Below are 15,924 nucleotides of genomic sequence, written 5' to 3' on the forward strand. Positions count from 1 at the left end.
CCTAGACAAGAAGTGAGGCCAGTGTAGCCGTAAAATTAACAGGGAACCCTGGAAATGGAGGGATTTGCCTAGCTGGAAACATGGGAAGAAAAAGGTATCAGCTCAAAGAGCAGCCTTTGCATGGAATCACTGTCTGTGGTAGTGAGTCGGGGACCTAGTGAAACATTGACTGGTGGATCCCGCTGCTGGAGTGAGAGGACTAATCTAAGTGCTTGTGTGCGGTACCATACCATAACACATAGACCCGTGTGGCCCCACAGAAAGAGAGGAATGAGGTGCCCCATTTGTGCCGTCCGTGTACTGTTCACAAGTAGAATGCCACCTCGCCTACTGCCCCGAGCACGCTTGCACAAGCTGTGAATTTTTATCTTTAACCAGTAAAGAAGTGTTTTGAAAGAGCACTTCAATGCAGGAATTATATGTTTTTACTATTTGTCTCTGCATCTTACAGCAGTCCAAGCCTCCACGCAGAAATCTTCCAATAGGTGAGCTGCGGATTTGCCATCTTTCATCAGTTTCTTTCTTTTACCATACTTACAATCAAACTTCTGTGCGGATTCCCTAGCATTGCACACTGTCAGTCATTGTTGAGATTGTGGAGTCACTTGGGCTCATTTATGTCACTTCAATAGTGACACCTGATCAAACATTAATAACATTTATGTTAGATAAATCATTTCAAAACTGAAATTTGAATTTGTAAAAAGTTGAAAAAAAATATCTGAAATGTGTTGAGTGGTTGAATAAATGTGTAAAGAATAAAGATAACTATTTGTCACATTATTCATAGGAAGTAATTGGACTATATTACTGTTACACAGCATTGTGTACGATGTTTACAAAAAGAAACCTTCAGCTCTTGTGCCTTTGATTGAATTTAAAGGTTCCGATAAATTTGAGGTATGTGCAAACAGTACATATATGTTTTGTAGGTATAGTATATGCAAATTTGAAGCAGCATTGAAATATATACTATATATAGACAAAATGTTTTTGTACTGTATAGCATAATATATCCATTGCCACTTTCTTCTATCCTGTGCCTTTGAACTGATGTGAATATCATCATTGGATATCAGATAAGTTTACTTTGTTCTGTTTACTTATAGTATTTTCATATAGAAGCAATAGTGACTTAGTAAATTAGTAAGTTTTACTCTATATGACTGCTTTCTGTAAAGCAAATCACAATCACTTGTGAGACAGCTGTGGTTGTATATTACATGTATTGCAGCCAGAAATAGTGTGCCGTAACGACATATTTTACGTAGTTTTTAATGGAGCACTCCACGTGGCACATGCCACCATTGCTTCCATCCTAACCCACATCTCCTTTATGTATTTGCTTAATCTTTGATGCACCTAACAAAACACCACAGCATCTCACTCTCTATGTGCCTCACCAATCCTTTTTATGTCTACTTCTCCGCTGTGATGGGAACCCTTGTCATGAGTGGCTCTTTTTGTCATTTTGGTACTGCTGCCATGACAATCACATGTTTAGCTGCTTCAGGAGTTTTTACTGAAAGGGCTATTCCCATCTCCAAGATTTTGTCTCAATATGTAGTAGGTGTAATTCTAAAACAAAAAAATGGCAAATACCCCCAATAGAAACGTAGCATATTTCTCCTGACATAGCCATGTCTCAACTCATGTGCAGGGCATTGGAGGAACTTAGATAGGGTTAAGACCACTAGCAACTAACTGTCACTGAGTGGTCATAACCATGGATACTACATATTGGGACAGGAGTTTGGAGATTGAAATACCGCTTTAATGTCTCACCCAGCACTCTGATGGGATTACACCAGAGTAGACATTTCTAATCCACACAGATGCACCCCAGGGAGGGGAGACATGTCCAAGCATTGGAAATGAAAGACAGGATTGAAGTGAGAAAACTTCACATTTATTAACCCTAGAATGCGCAACCATAGAAATCTACCACAGAAAACAAGTAACCTAGCAGGCCTGTTAGGCCCCAGGTATGCGTTCTAGGGTTAATTTGATCACAAACAGTGCAGCAACATCATGTTCCACAGAATCACGGGCAAATCCTCAGCAATTTGCCTTATTCATGGTAACCATGAAAAATTCATACTCCCCAAACATGTAGGATTGGCCCATGTTTCTGTGGAACATGATGTTGCTGCACTGTTTGTGATCAAATTAATAAATGTGAAGTTTTATTTCTCACTTCAATCCGGTCTTTCATCAGTGGAGATTACTTTCCGATATTGTTTTCTGACCCACACCAGGGTGGCTCCATGCGTGGACTGTAATCGTATCCAGAAGCAATTTAAATGGTGAGCTGACCTTTTTCTTTATTCCTACATTCAAGCATCAAGGACACCCATTCTGACAATACAGCGTTAAGGCTATTGCGCACGTTGCGTACAGTCACTGCAGAAATTTCTACAGCGATCTGAAGAGCACACGTGCACTTCAAATCGCTGCAGAAAATGTCCGTAGTGAAAAAAAAAAAAGCCGATTCCATGCACTCTGCCTGCAGCTCCTGCCATAGACAGAGCAGGGGCTGCAGACAAAGCGCACGGAAGAAGTGACATGTCACTTCTTAGAACGCGCGCTTCGGGCAGCAGCCGAAACGCTGCGCTCTTAGACGCCACGTGTGCTCGGCCCCTGCATAATCTTCATAGATTATGCAGGGGACGCAGGACGCATGCAGTTACGCTGCGCTACAAAGCGCAGCGTAACTGCATGTAATTACGCAACGTGTGCACATAGCCTAAGACAACAACATTGGAGGCATTGTGATATTTAAAAAGCCAGCTACTTTCTTAATGCACAATTGCTGCAGCAAGTTCTATGGCAAATCTGCATCCAAATTCATATACAAATGTACAAGACAAACATACAGATTATGTGTCAGATTTGCCCATGCCAAATTACCTCATGTGCATTTGCTCCAGACTGTTTTCACATAGTCTGTGCTCAAATCAGACTGCCCAGCTTTACTGCTGAGTCCCCCTGACCTGTGCTAATATCTTGATAGTCATATATAGTGGCATGCAAACGTTTGGACTCCCCTGGTCAAAATTGCTGTTATTGTGAACAGTTAAGCAAGTTGAAGATTAAATGACCTCTAAAAGGCATAAAGTTAAAGACAAAACATTTCATTTGTATTTGAGGCAAAAAAAAATAAAATATTTACATCTTTTACATTAGAAAAAAAAACCAAAAAGAAAAATGGACTGATGCAAAAGTTTGGGCACCCTTGGATATTTGTGTGCTAAGATAATTTTGACCAAGGTTTCAGACCTTTAATTATCTTGTTATGGTTCTGGCTTGTTCAATATCATTGTTAGGAAAGGCCAAGTGATGCAGATTTCACAGCTTTATAAAAACCTAGCCTCCTCTATCCTTGAGCCAAAACAACAGCAGCCATGGTGGGTTCTTCTAAGCACCTGCCTAGCACTCTGAAAATAAAAATGGTGGAGGCCCACAAAGCAGGAGACGGATATAGGAAGATAGCAAATTGTTTTCAAGTTGCCATTTCCTCAGTTTGAAATGTAATTAACAAATGGCAGTTAATAGGAACAGTGGAGGTCAAGATAAGGTCTTGAAGAAGAAGAAAACATTTTGTGAGAGCTGCTTGTAGGATTGCTAGAGAAGGCAAATCAGAACTCCCACTTGCCTGCAAAAGACCTTCAGGAAGATTTAGCAGACTCTGGAGTTGTGGTACTTTGTTTTACAGCTCAAACACCTGCACAAATATGGCCTTCATGGAAGAGTCATCAGATGAAAACCTCTCCAGTGTCTTCCCCATAAAAATCAGCACCAGAAGTATGCAAAAGAACATTCAAACAAGCCTGATGCATTTTGGAAACAAGTCCTGTGGCCCATAAGGTTAAAATATAACAGTATGTGTGGGGGGAAAAAAAAGGGCACAGCATTTTAGAAAAATAATATTTTGCCAACCATTAAGCATGGGGGTGTATCAATCATGCTTTGGGGTAGTGTTGCAGCGAATAGCATTGGGAACATTTCACAGGTAGAGGGAAAAATGGATTCTTGATGCAAGCATAACACCACCTGTAAAAAAGCTGTAGTTAATGATCGCCAACACGCATCAAAATCCACAAAGCACTACCTGAAAAGGCGCAAGCTGAAGGATTTATAAGTGTGCTAACATGCCATTTAATACCCATTGCCCAGCGTCATCTGCAATGACGTGCGTACCTGTGTCCGCTGCATCCAAAACACTGCAAACACTGATTGTGGGTTCCTTTGTCATTTCTCATGTCCTTTACAGAAAAATTTAAAGGCACCAACTGTCATCTTAATAATAGAAAGTTTTGTCTTTACTGAATACAGATTTACCTATGAACTGAGAGTGAATGATCAGTCCAAGAAGGAAAAGAAGCAAATTTCTCTGATACAATATATTACAAAGTTGTTTATTTTCATGTGTTCTATTGAATTCCGAAATAAAAATAAAGGTTACTTATTTAGTAAAACCTTTTTTTGTTTTTCAGACGCTAAAATTAGAATCTTCACCACGAGTCTTGGGATCGCACTTGCATTATGACAACATACCTCAACCATTTTTTGACAAGAAAATAAAGGTAAACTTAGTCCCGATCTGTTATAATAGAAAATTGCACAGGCACATTTTTTACAGCAATATTTTATATTCATATTTGTATTGAAAAATGTGTGACTTGCATACATAAATTATGGGTAAAAAGACGCCACATATCATATTTATATGATAACATTCATGCAAAAATGATATATCTCCTGATAGGATTAATACTGATTACTGAGAAGGGAGGAGAACAAACCACGGCAACAATTAACAATATCTTGTATATGTCTGCATACACTGATGAGCAAAAGAGTAACATTGTTTTCAACTTTTGACTTTCAGGCTCCTTATCTCACCATACAGTGCATCTTCATTACATAGTCAACCATCTTTGCTATCTCATTCATATATCTGATTTGCAACTAATTAGCATTAGGGCTGGTTCACACTAAGCGACAGCGACAACGAGGTCGCTGTTATGTCACCATTTTATGTGACGTAACAGCAACCTTGTAAGTCGCTGTTATGATCGCTGCTTAGCTGTCAAACACAGCAGCCGAAGCAGCGATCATAACCGCGAGAGCAGGGAGCCGCGCACACTGCTTAGCGCTGGCTCCTTGCTCTCCTAGCTACAGTACACATCGGGTTAATTAACCCGATGTGTACTGCAGCTACATGTGCAGAGAGCAGGGAGCCGCGCACACTGCTTAGCGCTGGTTCCCTGCTCTCCTAGCTACAGTACACATTGGGTTAATTAACCCGATGTGTACTGCAGCTACATGTGCAGAGAGCAGGGAGCCGCGCACACTGCTTAGCGCTGGTTCCCTGCTCTCCTAGCTACAGTACACATTGGGTTAATTAACCCGATGTGTACTGCAGCTACATGTGCAGAGAGCCGGAGCCGGCAGCACAGGCAGTGTGAGAGCTGCGGAGGCTGGTAACTAAGGTAAATATCGGGTAACCACCTTGGTTACCCGATGTTTACCTTGGTTACAGCTTACCGCAGCTGCCAGATGCCGGCTCCTGCTCCCTGCTCGCTTCATTTCGTCGCTCTCTCGCTGTCACACACAGCGATCTGTGTGTCACAGCGGGAGAGCGCCTTTGAAGAAAACGAACCAGGGCTGTGTGTAACGAGCAGCGATCTCACAGCAGGGGCCAGATCGCTGCTCAGTGTCACACACAGCGAGATCGCTAATGAGGTCACTGTTACGTCACCAAAACCGTGCCGTAGCAGCGATTTCGGTAGCGATCTCGCTATGTGTGAAGCACCCCTTAGTGATGGGAAAACACGCAGATATCCAGGATAGGTGGGTCCAACCAGATTTTTTTTTTTTTTTAAAACACCCGATTCGGTCCAAGAATTAATCCCAGATATCTGGCCGGACGCCAATCCCCATACAAGTTTATGGAGACCTGAATCATGCGCTTTAAAATGGTGGTAGAAAGGGCTAAGGAGAATTAGAGCAGATGCGTTATACTTACCAGTCTTCATGCCGTTATACTTAACAGTCCATTATACTTACCATACGTTATACTTACCAGTCTCAGGGCTGCTCATTACCCTCATGCATATGCACAACTTTCCCCGCCCAACGGCAGTCCCAGCATCTGTAATTGGTTGCATTCAGACCGCGCCCCTACCTTGTGTGACAGCGTGTCTAACTGCTTGAAATCACAGATGCTGAGTCTATAGTGGCGTAAAACTAAATAAAAAAATTGGCGTAGAGTCCTCTACCTTACTGTGATACCCAGCGCAGATAAAGCATATGGCTACAGGCTGCAGCCCCCAGGTAAAATATAAATAAAAAATAAAATATAAAAATAAAATATAAATAATATAAAATAAATAAATAATATAATAATATACAAATAAAATATAAATAATAAAAATAAAAAATATAAAAATAAAAAAGTAAGGGCTCTTTGGAAGAAATAGAGGAAAACTACAAAAACAAAAAAACAGAAAATTGCTGGATGGTGAAGGTGTTAAAGTAGGTCTTGGACCTGATCCTACTAACTGCCCCTTCTCTTCTGGGGAAGAAGCAGGTATATTACACACGTTATGGTCTTGTCCACGATTACATGCTTTCTGGTTAGTGGTCTTAACCCTTCACCTCTGAGCTTTTTTTGTTTTTTTCTTTCCCTTCTTCTTAAAGCCATAACTTTTTTATTTTTGGAATAATATATCCTTATTAAGGCTTGTTTTTTGCGGGACGAGTTGTACTTTTGAACGACACAATTCATTATGCCCTATTGTACTACTTCATTATGTCCTATTGTACTACTGTAAAACGTGAAAAAAATTCCAGGTGCGGCGAAATTGCAAAAAAAGTGCAATTGCAGAAATGCTTTGGGGTTTTTAATTTACTGTGTTCACTATTTTGAAAAGCTGACCTGGCAATATGATTCCCGAGGTCAGTCTGAGTTCGTAGATACTTTTTATAAAATATGTGTGTATATGTATGTGTGTATATATATATATATATATATATATATATATATATATATATATATGTATGTATATATTTATATTTATTTATACATTTATATTTATTTATACATTTATGTTTATTTATATATATATATATATATATATATATATATATAAATTTTAACTTTTGTCTAGGTGGTGAAAAAAATTCTGAAGTTTGTAAATAAAAAAATAAATAAAAAAATTGTGCATTTTTTGCAATTTTCCGAGACCCATGGTGTTTTAATTTTTCTGGAACTTGGGCTCAGTGACAACTTATTTTTTGTGTCTTGACCTGATGTTTTTAATTACACCAATTATGCGTAGCTGCGACATGCTAATATGCTATTCAATGCCCATTACCCAGCGTCATTGGAGGTGACGTGCGTACCTGTTCTTTGTCACTACATCAGATGCCGAACAGTGCGCATGATCAGAAGTCACCGTACTTCTGGTCATGCACAGTATGAAGTTAAGAGTACACGTCCTGGCTTTAGAGAGGTCTAGTGCGTATGACCAGAAGTGCCGGGACTTCTGATCATGCGCACTGCCCGGCGTCTGATGCGGTGACAATGAGCAGGTATGCGTATAACCACTGATGATGACGCTGGACAATGGGCTTTTAATAGCATGTTAACACACCCCTGTAGACGTGCTAACATGCTAAGAGGGCGGAATGAGTGCAGGAACTAACACCCTTGCGACTTGTCCCTGCACTCATTAGCATATCATAAAGGATCTTTAGAAATACTTTTTATAAAGATCTCTTTATCTATGCTAGTGTATACAGGAACGGTTAGGCAGGAATGAGCAATATGTACCCAGAACTGCTCATGGTTCTGTCTGCATATTACACCTGACAAGTTCCCTTTAAAATCAATAAAATATATCCAATTTAAAAAAAAAAAAAGGAATACTCATTTAATACCTTTTAAAATAATATCAGTTAAAATCACAATATCAGCTTTTAAAATTATACTAAAGATGGTCTTCCAGTCTTTTGAAAGGGGAGGACCAGAAAAGGACTTTGCATCTATAGAGTCCAAAGACGAGCGAGGTTTTTCTGTACATAATTCTGCTTCTACAATATGTACAATCATCTCACTTTTCTGGCACATGGAAATGTTTGTTACTTGCAGTTCAATGACTAAAACCTAAAATTCTGACCTCCATATATCAGTGTTTTCATTACTACTTTGTATTGTACAGATGCTGGTGGTGTTTCGAAATCCAAAAGATACAGCCGTGTCACTTTTTCACTTCTACAATAGCAACCCAATGCTTCCCACCTACAGTAGCTGGGATGAATTTTTCCCAGACTTCATGGCTGGAAAAGGTACAGTATTAAAAGTTTAACTTTTCACCGACAGTTTTAATTGTGCTTTGCCATTTTATTTTTTTTTAGAATAAAACAGATTTTACTACAAGGATAATTTAGTAGTCAGGAAAAAGGGACAAAACGAGGACCATTAATTATATGTGCTGTAGATTAAATAGTACAAGTGATGTAAAATTAATAAAAAGGAGAGAAAATTCACGTTTTCAAGACATCTAATCTGAGTCTGTCCAAGCCAAGGCGAGCCCAAAACTGAAGAGTAACGGGAGAGAGTGATGAATAAGAGGACAAAAATGCAGATTTAAAGATACACATGGCAGGGTGTAGCTTTGGAGGATCAAATAGAGAAAAGAGTAGAATGTTCTTTCACCCCAACATCCTGAGATCAATGATTCGACATATTCCAAGAGGGTATACGTACAACAATCATTAATAATACAAAACAGACTGGTATAGGAGGAGAAAGGACCCTGCCTGTGAGGGCGCTCAGTCTACAGGGAAAGGATGATGGTACAATAGGTGAGGACAGAGCCGGTTGTGCAGTGGTGTACTGGACTGAGGGTTATTGTAGGCTTGTTGGAAGAGGTGGGTCTTCAGGTTCCTGGGCATTTGTTTAGTAGCAAGGAAAAGAGAGTTTTATTTTAAGATTCTTGGGGTATACAGATTTTTTTTTATTTAGGAGGGTTTTCCATAAATATTTCTACAGATGATTCAATGCTTAAAGAGGTTGTCCAAGTTTTTCACAGAAGTCTTCAGTACTCCATGCGACTACAGACTTATGAATCATGTGGTGTAGTCAGCAAGAGCAGGCGGTCATATGACTGCAGGTATACAATAAACATACTCCCAGCCACATTATGACTATACGTGTGCGGCCTCACTCAATATAAGTGAATTGAGCAAAGCCATGCATGACTAGTCTAAATGTGTCAGGTAGTATGCATATCCCATGCTTGCCGTCACAAGCAATCTCACTGCCAGCACCAGAGAATCCTCACAGCGAGCACTGTGTGTGATGTGAGGATTCACAAGTCTGCAGTCACATCACATACACTCAGGGCCGGACTGGCCATAGGGCAATTCTGGCAAATGCCAGAAGGGCTGGTCCCTGTACTGGGCCGCTCACTCTACAGTCACCGCCACTTTCCTCAGCAGTCTGCACGCCAGGCAACATTAATTTGCCTTGCGTGCAGTAGCATCACAGAAAGCAGCAGGAGGCAGCGCGCTGTGCTGTTCTGCTCTGGCCCTACTGTTTAGTGAGATCCTGTGGCCAGTGTACTGCTGAGGAAAGCGCCGGTGACTGCAGCTCCCTCCTTCCTGTTCAAATGTGATTGCGTCTCTCAGACGTAAATACATTTGATCAGTGACAGCGCCGGGCCTGAGGCTCCAGCATGCAACAACGTGATGAGATCAGCACATTGCTGAGACACGTCGAACAGTGGTAAGAGCCCCGTGGAGGAGCCGAAGATGGAATGTGTACTCACTATGGGTGAGTGAGAAGGGGACTAGGGCACATAATGGGGGAATATTTGTGAAAGGGACACAGCTTTGCGAGAGGCAGGGGGAGGGGGAGTACTTTATCCAGAGGGGCAGTGTGTGAGAGGGGGTGTATTTTACATAACGGCAGTGTGTTTGTGTATATATGGGGGGTATAATATTTTGAAGAGGGCCAGTGTGTGTGTGTGTGTGTGTGGGGGGGGGTATTATGTTTTGGAAAGAGGGCCAGTGTGTGTGTGGGGGGGGGATATCATATTCTAAAGAGGGGCATTAAGTGTGTAGGGGGGTATAACATTTTGGAGAGGGGCAGTGTGTGTGTGGGGGTATAATATTTTGGAGAGGGGCAGTGTGTGTGTGGGGGTATAATATTTTGGAGAGGGGCAGTGTGTGTGGGGGGGGTATAATATGTAAAGGAGGGGCAGTGTGTGTGTGTGGGGGTATAATATTTTGGAGAGGGGCAGTGTGTTTGTGTGGGGGGTATAATATGTAAAGGAGGGGCAGTGTGTGTGTGTGTGTAGGGGGTATAACATTTTGGAGAGGGGCAGTGTGTGTGTGGGGGTATAATATTTTGGAGAGGGGCAGTGTGTGTGGGGGGGTATAATATGTAAAGGAGGGGCAGTGTGTGTGTGTGTGTGTGTGTGGGTATAACATTTTGGAGAGGGGCAGGGTGTGTGTGGGGGTATAATATGTAAAGGAAGGGCAGTGTGTGTGTAGGGGGTATAATATTTTGGAGAGGGGCAGTGTGTGTGTGTGTGTGTGTGTGTGTGTGTGTGTTTGTGTGTGTGTGTGTGTGTGTAGGGGGTAAAATATTTGGAGAGGGGCAGTGTGTGTGTGGGGGTATAATATTTTGGAGAGGGGCAGTGTGTGTGGGGGGGTATAATATGTAAAGGAGGGGCAGTGTGTGTGTGTGTGTGTGTGTGGGTATAATATTTTGGAGAGGGGCAGTGTGTGTGTGTGTGTGTGTGTGTGTGTGTGTAGGGGGTAAAATATTTGGAGAGGGGCAGTGTGTGTGTGTGGGGGTATAATATTTTGGAGAGGGGCAGTGTGTGTGGGGGGGTATAATATGTAAAGGAGGGGCAGTGTGTGTGTGTGTGTGGGTATAATATTTTGGAGAGGGGCAGGGTGTGTGTGGGGGTATAATATGTAAAGGAGGGGCAGTGTGTGTGTAGGGGGTATAATATTTTGGAGAGGGGCAGTATATGTGTGTGTGTGTGTGTGTGTGTGTGTGGGGGGGGTAAAATATTTGGAGAGGGGCAGTGTGTGTGTATAATATTTTGGAGAGGGTCAGTGTGTGTGTGTAAGGGGGTATAATATTTTGGAGGGGGGCAGTGTGTGTGAGGGTATATTTTGGAGAGGTGCATTGTGTGTGTTTGTGGTGGGTATAATATTTTGGAGAGGGGCAGTATGTGTGTGTGTGGGGTATAATATTTTGGAGAGGAGCAGAGTATGTGGGGGTATAATATTTCAGAGCGGGGCAGTGTGTGTGTGGGGGGGAGATATTTTGTGAAGGAAGCACAGCAAGTCTTTATTTAGTAGCGCAGCATGGGAGATAGACTAAATTACTTACGGTAATGGGATTTTCCAGAGCCCACGACAGCACCCACGAGAGAGGGATCCGCCCCCTTCAGGACAGGAAACCTACAGATAAAAAAGGGGCAGTCCCCCTCCCTCATCAGTTGGTTGCAGAGAACCGGGAGAGGAACCGCCACAAATCAGTAACAATACACGACAAAAGTAGAACCACCAAACCCAAAGGGTGAAGAAAACAAAAGGGTAGGGGTGTAAAGGGTGCCGTCGTGGGCTCTGGAAAATCCCATTACCGTAAGTAATTTAGTCTTTTCCTTTCGCCACGACAGCACCCACGAGAGACTTAGAGAGATAACACACTCAGGGAGGGAAAAAAACACACGAAGGGCCAAGCCTCCAACGGGAGACAGCGGAAGAACAAAGGCCAGCCGGCAAAGGCCGGAAACCGGACGGAGAAGGCAGGATACAGCCGTACAATACCACCGAAGGAGACACAGGCCACATCCATCCAAGGAGGAGGCAACCGCCCAGGAGAAGGATCCGACACCGAGGAGGCCAGGGGAACCCGCAGCACCACAGACGAGAGGGGAACAGCAGCCCACAGCCATCGGGACAAGGGACGGCACGCCACGCGAGGACCACCGCCGGAATCCTGAAAGACAAAGAACAAAAACAAAGACCAACCCCTCCGCCAAGGGGCCGACCTAGCGACACAGACGAGGACAGAGCCCCCCCCCATGAACAGGCAGCGAAACGAAGAACGGAGAAGACAGCCTGCGCGGGAAGAAAAAACACCGAAGACACCCGCTCGGCAGAAGAGCAATCGGACCGGAACACCGCAAGGCAGGAAGGACCAACGGACAGAGCCGGATAGGCGCGAACACGCCCCGCAGAAGCAAGGGCGACCAAGAGAGAGCACCGCAACGGACGAGGAGGAGAAGAGATGCAGAGTCGAAGCAGGAAGCCCAAGGCGCCAGGCCAGGCGGAAGGCCAGGGAGGCGCAAGGCGGCAGCGGCGCAAGGCCAAGGCAGGAAGAACCAACCAGGAGCGCCGCAAGAAGCAAGCCCATACGACCAGGAGGCCCCAAGGCACAGAGGCCAAGAGGTAAAGAGGTACAGAGGCACAGAGGCCAAGAGGCCCCAAGGCCCAGAGCCCAAGAGGCCCAGACCCCCAGAGGTCCCGAGCCCAAGAGGCACAGAGGCCCAGAGACCAAGAGGCACAGAGATCAAGCGGCACAGAGACCAAGAGGCACAGCGTCCAAGAGGCACAGCGCCCAAGAGGTATAGAGCCCAAGAGACACAGAGACCAAGAGGCACAGAGACCAAAAGGCACCGAGGTCAAGCGGCACAGAGGTAAGCGGCACAGAGACCAAGCGGCACAGAGGCCAAGCGGCACAGAGGCCCCGAAGCCAAGAGGCCCAGAGGCATAGAGGCACGGAGTCACGGAGGACAAGAGGCCCAGAGGCCCCAAAGCCCCGAAGGCCCAGAGTCCAAGAGTGCCAGAGGCCAAGAGGCCCCGAAACCAAGAGGCAGAGATGTGAGGAGGCACAGAGGGCAAGAAGCACAGAGGCACGGAGCGTAGGCCAAGAGGCAAAAGGCAATGCGGCACAAGGGCCAAAAGGAACAGAGGCCAAAAGGAACAGAGGCCAAAAGGCACAGAGGCCAAACGGCACAGAGGCCAACCGGCACAGAGGCCCAGAGGAACAGAGGCCCAGAGGAACAGAGGCCAAGAGGAACAGAGGCCAAGAGGAACAGAGGCCAAACGGCACAGAGGCCAAACGGCACAGAGGCCAACGGCACAGCGGCCAAGAGGCACAGCGGCCAAGAGGCACAGAGGCCCAGCGGCACAGAGGCCCAGCGGCACAGAGGCCAAAGGGCACAGAGGCCAAGAGGCACAGAGGCCCGAGGGCCAAACGACAAAGGCCAAGAGGCACAGAGGCCAAGAGGCACAGAGGCCGGAGCCAGGAGGCACAGGGTCAGGAGGCCCAAGCCAGCAGGTACAGAGACCAGGAAGGCCCAGAGGCCAAGAAGGCATAGAGGCCAAGAAGGCACAGATGCCCAGAAGGCACAGAGGCCAAGAAGGCACAGAGGCCAAGAGGCACAAGGGCCAAAAAGCCCAGAGGCCCAGAGGCACAAGGTTGGAGCCAAGAGGCACAAAGGCCAAGAGACCAAGAGGCACAGAGGCCGGGCACAGCAGGCACAGAGGCACGGGGCCGGGAGGCCCAGAAGCCAAGAAAGGCACAGAAGCCAAGACGGCACAGAGACCAAGAAGCCAAGAGGCACAGAAGGTCAAGAGGCACAGAGGCCAAGAGACACAGAGGCCCGAGCCAGAAGGCACAGAAGCACGGGCCCAGGAGGCCCAGAAGCCCAGAAGGCACACAGAGGCCCGGAAGGCACACAGAGGCCCGGAAGGCACACAGAGGCCAGGAAGCCACACAGAGGCCAGAAAGCCACACAGAGGCCAGGAAGCCACACAGAGGCCAGGAAGCCACACAGAGGCCAGGAAGCCACACAGAGGCCAGGAAGCCACACAGAGGCCAGGAAGCCACACAGAGGCCCGGAAGCCACACAGAGACCCGGAAGCCACACAGCGGCCCGGAAGCCATACAGAGAGGCAGAAGCCACACAGAGGCCCAGCAGCCACACAGAGGCCCGGAAGCCACACAGAGGCCCGGAAGCAACACAGAGGCCCGGAAGCAACACAGAGGCCCGGAAGCAACACAGAGGCCCGGAAGCAACACAGAGGCCCGGAAGCCACACAGAGGCCAGGCAGTCACACAGAGACCAGGAACCCAAGAGTCCAGAGGCACCGAGGCAGAAGACATGAGGCCAGGAGGCAACCGAGGCGCGTGACCAGGAGCCCAAGGCGCAGCGACAGCACACATAGAGGCCCGAAGGCAGGAGGCACCGAGGCCCGGAGGTATACAGACCCCAGGCCAAGAAGGCACATAGGCCCGAGGCTAGAAGGCACAGAGGCCCGAGGCCAGAAGGCACAGAGGCCCGAGGCCAGAAGTCACAGAGGCCCGAGGCCAGAAGTCACAGAGGTCCGAGGCCAGAAGCCACAGAGGCCCGAGGCCAGAAGGCACAGAGGCCAGAAGGCACAGAGGCCCGAGGCCAGAAGGCACAGAGGCCCGAGGCCAGAAGGCACAGAGGCCCGAGGCCAGAAGGCACAGAGGCCCGAGGCCAGAAGGCACAGAGGCCCGAGGCCAGAAGGCACAGAGGCCCGAGGTCAGAAGGTATAGCGGCCCCAAGGCCAGGAAGCACAGTGGGCAAAGGCAAGGATGAACAGCGGCCCCAGGCCAGGAGGCCCAAGGGCAGGCAACACAGAGGGCCAAGGCCAAGAGGTACAAGGGACCAAGGGCAGGCACCAACCCAGGAAGCACGCGGCCCGGAAACATGAGGCCGAGAGACACAGAGCCCCGAGGCCAGGAGACCCGGGCCACTACGACCGAAGGCGCAAAGGCCAGGAGGCTCAGAGACAGGGAGGGCCCGAGGCCCGGAGGACCCGAGAACAGAAGACAGGAGGCCAGAGGACACAGAGGCCACAGAGACCAGGAGGCTCAGGAGCCACAGAGGTCAGGAGACCCAGTGCCACAGGAGCCCGGAGGCCACAGGGACCAGGATGGCACATAGGCCCCAGGGGCCAAGAACCTACAGAGGTCAGGAACCCACAGGGGGCCATCACGAGTCCACAGAGCCCACAGGAGCCAGGAGCCTACAGGGGCACAGGGGCCATGAGTCCACAGAGGCCCGAGGCCCAGGAGTCCATAGAGGCCACGAGGGCCAGGAGGCCATAGAGGGCATGAGGGCCAGGAGGCCATAGAGGGCACGAGGGCCCGGAGGCCACAGAGGGCACGAGGGCCAGGAGGTCACAGAGGGCACGAGGGCCCGGAGTCCACGGAGGCCACGAGGGCCCGGAGTCCACGGAGGCCACGAGGGCCCGGAGTCCACAGAGGCCACGAGGGCCCGGAGTCCACAGAGGCCACGAGGGCCAGGAGTCCACAGAGGCCACGGGGGCCAGGAGTCCACAGAGGCCACGGGGGCCAGGAGTCCACAGAGGCCCGAGGGCCAGGAGTCCACAGATATACAGTGGCCCGGAGTCTATAGCAGCCTTACAGGGGCCATGAGTCCACAGATGGCACGAGGGCCAGGAGACTCAGAGAGGCCACAAGGGCCAGGAGTCCACTCAGGCTACCAGAGTCTACAGAAGCCTTACAGGGGCCATGAGTCCACGGAGGCACAGGGTGCCAGGCAAACACAGGGGCTACAGGGGCCCCTGGCCATGCGGAAAAAAACCAGCTCCCAAGCTGTGATCAGGAAGCCACACAGCCCGCCTGAAGCCCCGCAGGGAGCCACATAGAGGTACCGACCCCGGCGAGCGCAGGCAGGGACTCCGGGACGACCCTCCGTGCACTACCGGGAGACAGAGCGGGGACGCGGCCCCGGACACAGCGCACCCGCCGTGCAACCGGAGGCGCCGCCCGTTCCACAGAGAGGCGCCGGCCGCCGAGCACAGTCACTTACCCCGCGTCCGGCACAGGAAGGA

At 47.8% G+C, this 15,924-nt stretch overlaps 1 protein-coding gene across 1 annotated transcript in view; it reads left to right on the plus strand.

Annotated features, from left to right (window-relative positions):
- SULT6B1 (sulfotransferase family 6B member 1) overlaps positions 1-15,924 on the plus strand; it is a 50,741-nt gene that overhangs the window by 13,705 nt on the left and 21,112 nt on the right. The window contains exons 2-4 of the mRNA XM_075338158.1: positions 791-900; positions 4,497-4,586; positions 8,229-8,355. Coding sequence (XP_075194273.1) covers positions 791-900; positions 4,497-4,586; positions 8,229-8,355 — 327 coding nt within the window. The remainder of the gene's footprint in view (positions 1-790; positions 901-4,496; positions 4,587-8,228; positions 8,356-15,924) is intronic.

Source organism: Anomaloglossus baeobatrachus, chromosome 3 (assembly GCF_048569485.1).
Source record: "Anomaloglossus baeobatrachus isolate aAnoBae1 chromosome 3, aAnoBae1.hap1, whole genome shotgun sequence".
Lineage (NCBI taxonomy): Eukaryota > Metazoa > Chordata > Amphibia > Anura > Aromobatidae > Anomaloglossus > Anomaloglossus baeobatrachus.